This window comes from Capricornis sumatraensis, chromosome 20 (genome assembly GCF_032405125.1).
Source record: "Capricornis sumatraensis isolate serow.1 chromosome 20, serow.2, whole genome shotgun sequence".
Lineage (NCBI taxonomy): Eukaryota > Metazoa > Chordata > Mammalia > Artiodactyla > Bovidae > Capricornis > Capricornis sumatraensis.
The window spans coordinates 58,160,244-58,168,597 of record NC_091088.1 but is presented as its reverse complement, the minus strand read 5'-3'; the positions used below and the strand labels follow the sequence as shown (position 1 = coordinate 58,168,597).

The window sequence follows — 8,354 nt, the reverse complement described above, 5'->3', positions numbered from 1 at the left end:
GTGGCTCCTAACGAGCCAGGAACTCACATGTCCTCACTTTATGTGAAGTATCTGGAGCGGCCGGTAAGTGGGTTGGTTGGAGCCTGTTGCCGAGTGCCAGGCACTGGGCTCGGCGGACTCCTGACGGCTGCGAGAGGCCGCCCCAGATGCCAGTCCACTCAGCAGTGAGGAAGACAGGCTCAGAGGGGAAGTCACCTGGCCTGGGAGGAGCTGGCACCCGAAGCTGGGATCGCTCCTTCCCTGGGCCTGGACTCCCGGCTTCCTTCCTGCCCGCCCGCGGCCGAGGTGCCCAGACCTGCAGACCCTGTGGCGGGGCCCTCCCTGGGCGGCACCGAGGCCTGCCGTCTCCGTGCCTTACCTGGGGCACCCCCAGTCCTGGAAAGTGGAGCACACCAGACGGGGACTGGGAGGGCTTGCTGGGGACAGGGCGGGGACGGGGCGGGCAAACCGGTCAGGCGGCTGGGCTCCCAGATCCCAGGCTCCGTAGTCGGGCCGCGCTGACGCTATCGGACGGAGGGGCTGGCGCTGCAAGGCTGCCTTCAGGTACAGGAGACCCCAGGCCAGGGGCTGTGGGGTGGGGTGGGCGGGGCCACGCGCCTGGTCCCCAACCCTCGCCACCCCGTTTCCTCCGCCCCTTGGTGCCCCCCGCCCCCCGCCACCTCTAAACAGCATCCTTCCCGTCCTTAAAATGGGTGCCTCACATTTTAAACCCAGTGCCCCCCACCGCCCCGCATCATCCCTAGTTTGCTCTCTCAGCCTCTCCCAAATTGGACCACGCCAATTTCATTTTCTCCCCGAGAATGCCCCTCTCTCCAACCCCTCATTACGTCCCGAACGCCCCAGCCCTGAAACTCCAGTCGCTGGCTGGGTGGCTCACTGCTCCCACCTCTCATCACTGATTGCGCTGGTTTCAAAGGGCACCAGCCCCTACATCCCACAGCACAAACCCCCAATACCTAGTTCCCCCTGGTTTTACTCATCCACACACCAGCTCCCAGCCCACCTCAGCTTAGCACCCGCATTGTCCTGGCCTCTTGGAAACCTCCCAAACACCCCAGATCACCCCCCTTAACACCGCCCAACCTGGGGCCTCACCGTCCGCTCCCCACCCCATCCAGACCTCCCAGTGTTTCTTGGAGGAGCACCTCCACCCCACCTGGGGACCCCAGCATCAGGAAGGGGGCTCATCCAGGGCAGGTCTCAGGGAGCCGCCCCGGGGGTAGGCTCTGCTGCTGGCACCCAAGGCTGCTGGGCACTGAGCCAGGCCCCTCCCGCCCCCTCCCTGAGCAGGCCCCCGGCCACCATGCACCAGCACGGCACCGTCCACTTTGCCAAGGGTGCCCTGCCCCCCCGGATCGCCACAGAGCGCTACTTCTTGGACCCGGAGTTGGGGCACCGAAAAGGTAGGCGTTCAGTTTTGGGGGGTCCTGGCAGCAAGGAGGGGTGGCTGAGGGGGATGGCCAAGCAGAAGAAGACCGTCAGGCCCCAAGAGAGAAAAACCACCAGCACTCACCATAGAGGCGTCTGCACAGGGTGCCGTGGGGGACCCTGGGAGGCCCACCTGACCTGCCTCTCCTCCCCCAGCATGGGAAGAATTTCCTCCCCGAGTCACCAGGCCTGGGGGGACTGCCCCCCACCTGGGGGGAGCCATGTGGTGGGAGGGAGGGGTCAGAGGGCAAGCCCCCTCAGACAATGAGTGTATGAAGGAAGTGGGGGTCCAGCCTCTCATGGTGACCACAGGTGCTCCTGCTTGGGGTGGGGAGGGGGTGGTTATTGCCCACCAGGTGATTCAGACTCCTTGGGGCCTCGCAGGGCAGCCCCCTTCCCGAGGGCCAGGGCCTCATCTGAGCCAGGTGTGAGGCCCGGCCCCCCTTTCCTAGTCCCCACCCTGTCCCCTCTCCGCAGTCACCTCCCGTCACTCTGGCCTCTGGACCAACCGGGCCAGCTCCCAGTGGAGTATTCTCAGTGCCTGCACTGGGGGACACCCCGAGGACTGGGGAATTGGGGGAGCAGGAACTCCAGGACAGCATCCCCACTCTAGTCCCTGACCTGGCTGAAGCCCAGGCCTCTGCACCTCCTCCCCTCCTTCCCACCCCAGCCGCGGGAGAGTGCAGGGCGAGGCCGCCCCTCTGCCCTCACCCCCTGCTCATCTTTCCGATTTCTCCTGAGCCCCCCTCCACCTGAAGACCCGACCCGGTTCCTGCCAGTGCCCTCAGGGCTCGGGGACCCAGGCCCAGTCACCCCCACTTCCTTCCTTCCAGGACGCTGTCATCAGGGGTGCCACGACCCAGCAGCACCTGGCGCCCACAGGCCCTGTTGGCCGACCCCCAAGGCGTGCCGGCAGCCGGCCTACCACGGCCACCAGGGGGGGCGCGGCGGCTGTCGCCGGGGCCCCCAGCCCCCCCCACAGCAGCAGCAGCAGCAGCAGCAGCAGAGGCGGCAGCCCCAGCCTCCGCCTCCCCAGCCCCCACAGCAGCGTCTCTGCTCTGTTCACGGGGCCCAGAAGCGGCCACCTGCAACCACCGCTGCCCCCGCGAAGCCGGCCAGTGCCCCCCAGCCGCCCCCCACCTCACTCACTGCGGCCAGCATTCCTGCCACCGGCGGCCCAGCCCTGCCCTCCGCAGCTGGCACCCTCCTGGAGCCCAGCAGGCCCACGGACGCCCGGCCCCTGCCCGCCCCCGCAGCCTGTGGCTGCTTCGCCTCCTACAGCTCTGGTGCTCGCCCAGCCTCCCCCTCCCAGGCTGTCCCCGCCACCTTGCTTCCCGCCTGGGCCTGGGGCCTGCCCGCCTCACCCTCCGTCTGGGCTCTGTCTGGTGGGCGCTTGTCCCCGACCCTGGGCCTCGGGGCAGCCACCACTGCTGCACCTGTCAGGAGCCGGGGGTCCCGGGCCAGGCCCGGGCCCTGGCCCCAGCTCTCTCCCTCTGCTGACACCCTTGCTCTGCTTTGTCTCCACCAGCCCCCCTGACCTGGGGCAGTGGGTGATGAGCACCAGCTTGCTGGCCAGCTCGGGGGTGGGGGAGACGGGTCAAGTGTGCGGCTACAGCCAAAGGTGTGGCGCGGCCTGGGAGATTCGGAGAGCAATGCAACCACGGGAGGGGGCTGGCCCTCTGTCAGTGTCGTGACTGACATTGACAAGTGACACCCAGCCACTCACTCACTCATTCATTCATTCTGTGACTAGGTATGGACACCTACAGGAGTGCCAGGCTCTGTTCTGGGAGTGCCCCGGGGAGCAGGGCGGACAGATCGCTGCCCTTATGGAGCTCACATTCTGTAGGCAGTTGGGGGAGGCGGGTTTAGAGGAAACAACAGGAAAGTTCAAAACAGCGTCACCAGGTGATAACCATGTTGGGGGAAGGATAAGGCAGGGAAGGGAAATGGGGTCTGCAAATTAAGCAGGGTCATCAGGCGAGACCCCATTAAGTCGACCTTTGAGCCACATGGGGCAGTTCTCTTGAGTCAATGGCAAAGGCACTGAGCCTGGGGTGGCCGGTTCAAGGGCCAACAAGGAGGTGCTTGTGGCTGGATCGGGGGAGGTGAGGAGGAAGGCCAGATAGGGCCGAGAGGGCCAAGGGCGGCTGGACTGTGCGGACCTCGTGGCCGCAGTGAGGGCTTGGCCTTCTCATGGAGAGGCAGGGGCCGTGAGGGCCCAGAGCTGACGCTGGGGCATGACATGAGAGCTGACTCCTGGAGCCCAGGCGAGAGGGGCTGGCGGCCTGACCAGGGAGGTGGCAGCAGACGTGGGCACTCACACTGGTTTCGAGGGCTGTTTTGAAAATAGAGCGCGGCTGAGCTCATCTCCAGGTCGGGCACAACCTCATCAACAGAGAAAAACTAGAGCGCAGCCTCGTGGCCATGATGCCCATTTCACACACTGGCAAGTAGAGGCTCAGTGAGGTGAGGTCAGCCAGTGACCAGACAGAGCAGGCTCAGGTCCTCCCTGGCTGCCGCCTTAGCTGACTCTGGCCCTAGTCTGCCCCCTGCCCTCCCAGCTGTGCCCCCAGGCCCAGCGCTGGCCCTGGGCGAGGGATGAATAACGCAGCCCAGAGGCCTCTATAAAAGCGGGCGTGTCATCCCCACCGAGCACCGCAAGATTGGCCAGTGCCCCCCCACTGCAACCCAGCTGTACCCTTCTAGCGCTCCAACTCTGGGTCCAAGAACTGGCGTTCAGTGGGGGCCCAAAGGGGGAGAGCAGGCCCACTCTGGAGAGTGGGCTGTAGCAACATTGAGCCCCTGTGCCGGGACTCAGACAGGACAGCTGCGCCCTGAAGGGCCACCCCAGGCCACGACATTGACAGAGGGCCTGGCCTCCACCAGACCCTTTGGTGCCCTCTGACCTAGACGGGCACATCTGGTCCCGGAGGAGGGGGCTGCCTGCGGCCACAGAAACCTCTGCTGGGGGCTTTGGCCTGAGTCGCAGCTGCGAGATGGGGAGGGGTTGCCAGCGGTGCAGGGAGAGGGCAAGCACTGCAGAGGGCAGAGGGGAGGAGGGTGGTGTCTGGCCAGCCTCGCTGACTCGGGTTTCCCCTCCCCACCCCCGGCACCCCCAGACATCTTGACAGAGGATGACGTCTACTGCAGCTGCCTGGCCAAGACTCTCTGCCATGTGCCCGTCCCTGTGACCGTGGGTTTCTATGCCCCCTTTGGCTGCCGCCTGCACATGATGCTGGACAAGATCACAGGTGAGGACTTGCAGGTGTTCTGGGGAGAGGGATTAAGGGAAATGGAGCCTTGGGTCCCTGCCCCGCCCCAGGCTTCCCCAAGACCTGCTTGCCCCTGAGGTCAGTCGACCTCAGGCCAGAGGCCTGTAAGTCAGCATTAACCAGGTCCCTCCCCATGCCTTTGCCCCCCTCCCCCACCAAATCCACTGCAAGGAACCTTTCTAAAATACATATGGATGCGAGACATCCCTGGTGGTCCAGTGGTTAAGACTGCATGCTGCCACGACACGGGGTGCATGTTCGATCCCTGGTCAGGGAACTCTAAGACCTCACATGCCACGAGCGGCAGTCCAAAAGTTAAGCAAATAACAACAAAAAATAAAACACACAACTAGCCCTGTCCTTCCCCTGCTCAGAAGTCTCCCATGGCTTCCCAGCACCCTCGGGAGGAAGCCCAGGTTCCTCGCCAAGGCTGCAGGCTCTTGCCGAGTCCCTCCTGGGCTCTGTGCTCCTCAGGCCCATCTCTTCTCCCCAGCCCGGGCCCAGGGCCGGATACCCACAAGACCCCAGACAGAACTGTTAACTGAAAACACGAGCAGGTTCAAACCCTGCTGCAGCTCAGCCCCCAGCCCCAGTCACTGTCAGAGAAACCGGAGGTGACTCACCCCTGTGTGCCCGGCCCTGGGGAGCTAAACAAGCCCACATCTTATTGTCACAGAGCGAAAAACAGGGTCCTGGGAGGGGAAAAGATCTGGCCAAAAGGCAAAAGCAAACAAAGCTTCTGGTTCACTCACTCACCCTCCCAGCAGGAAGGTCCTGCCCCCAACCTCTCACGATCCAGTCCTCTAGACATTCTCCCAGCACCCAAGGGACGCGGGGTGGCTCAAACAACCGGGGCCCTGCCCTTCCTGGGCTCACAGACCAGCGCAAGAGACAGACCTGTCCCCAGACAGGAAGGACCCAGTATGGGCAGGGCTGCAGTAGAGGAGCTCAGGGTCACCTGACCCAGCTTGGGTCTCAGGGAAAGCTTCCTGGAAGAGGTGACAGCTGAGCTGAGAGCTGGAGGATGGGCAGTAAGCCAGGAAAATGGGAGCCAGGGGGTATCCTTGCGGCCCTGCATTTCCCTTCCTCAGCACCTGGCTGCCCCAACCCATCCTCTCTTCTCCGGGGGCTCTATTTCTGACCCCCCCATCCCACCTCCCCACCTCGGACCCTCCCCTGTTCAAGCCTGGCTCCAGGCCTCTCCTTCGGCCCTTGTGCACCTGCCCAGTGCTTGGGGATGGCCCCGGGCTCCGTAACATCCAGGCCCCCGTGCTGGTCTGAGCCGGTTCACATCGCCCCCCCTCCCCGCCCCGGCGCCCTCGGTCCCCGCAGCGCTGATGCAGCAAGAGGCAGCCCAACGCGAGACCGAGGAGCTGGAGCGCGTGCAGTGGCGGCCGCGGCCCGTGCGGGGCTGGGCCTTCCCGAAGCTGCTGTGGTACCTGGTGTTCCTGCAGCCCATCATCACCGAGGTGCACCTGCGGCGCAAGAACGTTAACTTCCTCTTCATCCGCTTCAGCGCCTGGCAGTACGCGGGCACCGACAAGCTATGGGCCGGCCTGGTGACCACGCTGTGCGAGGGCATCCGCCACCAATACGGCGCTCTGCCCTTTAGCGTGTACTCGGTGCTGGGCACGAAGGCGGCCACGACGCCGGGCTTCCACCAGCGCGAGTGGCAGTGCCGGCACCGCGTGTGCCTGGCGCTGCTGGCGCTGCTGGCTGTGCTCAGCCTGGGCGTGGGGCTGCTCTACCTGTCGGTGGGTGCCCGCTCGCTGAGCCATCGCGCCAGCAACAGCAGCCTGCTCCGGGTGTTCGGCGGCGCGGCCACCACGCTGTCGGGCTCCGGGCTGCTCATGGCCGTGTACTCGGTGGGCAAGCACCTGTTTGTGAGCCAGCGCAAGAAGATCGAGCGGCTGGTGTCGCGCGAGAAGTTCGGTAGCCAGCTGGGCTTCATGTGCGAAGTGAAGAAGGAGGTGGAGCTGCTCACCGACTTCCTGTGCTTCCTGGAGATCTACCAGCGGCGCCGGCTGCGCGTAGTGCTTGAGGTCACCGGGCTGGACACGTGCTACCCCGAGCGCGTGGTGGGCGTGCTCAACGCCATCAACACGCTGCTGTCTGACAGCCATGCGCCCTTCATCTTCATCCTGGTGGTGGACCCCAGCATCCTGGCCGCGTGCCTCGAGAGCGCCGGCTCCATGAAGGGCACGGCCGACAACGGCTACCTCTTCCTCAACCGCACCGTCACGCTGCCCTTCTCGGTGCCCATCATGGGCCGCCGCACCAAGCTGCAGTTCCTCCAGGACGCTGTGCAGAGCCGTGACGACCTGCTCTATCGCGAGATAACGCGCAAGCTGCGGCCGCCGGGCGGGGTCGGGGCCAGGGGCAGCGAGGGCGCGCAGCTCCTGGAGGTGCAGACGCAGGGGTGGGGCGAGCGTGAGCAGAGCCGCATCGACGCCGAGGCGGCGCGTCGCATCCGCGAAGCGCTCTTCTGCCTGCACGACGAGCGCGACTGCCTCTACGAGTATGTGCCTGACAACGTGGTGTCCATGAGGCGCATCGTCAACACCGTGCCCATCACCGTGCGCCTGCTGCAGCAGCAACAGGGGGACTTCGGGGGCCCCTCGCCGCGCCAGGCTGTGGCTTGGGTCGTGCTCGCCAACCAGTGGCCGTGCCGCCTCAGCTGGGCCCTGCAGTGCCTGGAGGACCGGCAGCAGGCCGGGGGCGCGCCCGAGGCCCGCGCGCGCCTCTGGGACGTGTTCAGCGACCACAGCCGAGAGCTGCACACCATGACCAAGCCGCTGCAGAACGTGCTTGACCTGGACGGCGACCCTGAGCTTTTCGAGCGCTTCCTGGGCGCCGACTTCCCTTTCACCGTGGCCGAGGCTCAGAGCCTCTTGCGGTGCACCGTCAACCTGGACCACTCCATCCGCCGCCGCATGGGCCTCATCCGGGCTGTCAGCGCGCTCAAGCCGCCCAGCCCGCCCAAGTCCCCTGCCCGCGACACCCCCCACGCCGTCAACGGAGCCAACCACGCCCCTAGGGCGGCCCAAGCAGGCCACCCTGCAGGGCACGCCCCTGTGCATGCCAGCGAAGCCCACCAACCCCGGGACTGGGCGCAGGGGGGCAAGCCCAGACTCATGGCTTGAGCGCCTTTGACTCAGGGGCAATCCAGCCCAGGTGGGCCTTGAATGTAAGACTTCTGGGCACAACACTTGCATCTGCCCAGATGAGAATGTAGGGGGCCTGGCAGGGCTCAAGACCCGGGGGCCGGTGTCCAGAGTGGGGCCTGTGGTGCCCATATTTCCCAGATGAATCTGTGAGCCAGGGAGAGCCCTAAGCCATGGCCACCAGGAATGGGACAGCGTGTGTGTCTGAGAGCTGGGCAGAAGGACCCATGAGGAAATCAGGGTTCAAGTGCAATAAATGAAAATGTGAAAGCCCCCGAATGGTCTTCCTTGATGAGAGCAGGGAAGCTGAGAAGCAGAGGTGGCCCTGGGCTCCCTAGCTCACTGAGGACTGGGCACCAGGCCTGCCTTGTCCTGCCAGGTCTACTGCATTCCCAGGGAGTCGGGCAGGCTCAGCTGACATCCCGGAGGCGGGAGGGGCTGCGGGGCGACAGGCACGGCTGCGGAGGCAGGGGCGATGAGGGCCAGA

The 8,354-nt window shown here is 65.3% G+C and overlaps 1 protein-coding gene across 1 annotated transcript; it reads left to right on the top strand.

The window, feature by feature from the left end:
- The first annotated feature begins 1,303 nt into the window (after window positions 1–1,303).
- Window positions 1,304–7,846, top strand: NKPD1 (NTPase KAP family P-loop domain containing 1). Its single transcript, XM_068991652.1, has 4 exons — window positions 1,304–1,403; window positions 2,262–2,714; window positions 4,551–4,682; window positions 6,036–7,846. Exons 1-4 carry the CDS (start codon window positions 1,304–1,306, stop codon window positions 7,844–7,846), a joined length of 2,496 nt encoding a protein of 831 aa, XP_068847753.1.
- The last annotated feature ends 508 nt before the right edge of the window (window positions 7,847–8,354 follow it).

What these genes read in the sequence shown, in the direction of transcription:
- NKPD1 (XM_068991652.1), top strand. Translation starts at nt 1,304, where the DNA reads ATGCACCAGCACGGCACCGTCCACTTTGCCAAGGGTGCCCTGCCCCCC. An exon ending in GGAGTTGGGGCACCGAAAAG is followed by an intron (nt 1,404 to 2,261) that starts GTAGGCGTTCAG and finishes CCTTCCTTCCAG; the next exon opens with GACGCTGTCATCAGGGGTGC. An exon ending in GATGCTGGACAAGATCACAG is followed by an intron (nt 4,683 to 6,035) that starts GTGAGGACTTGC and finishes CGGTCCCCGCAG; the next exon opens with CGCTGATGCAGCAAGAGGCA.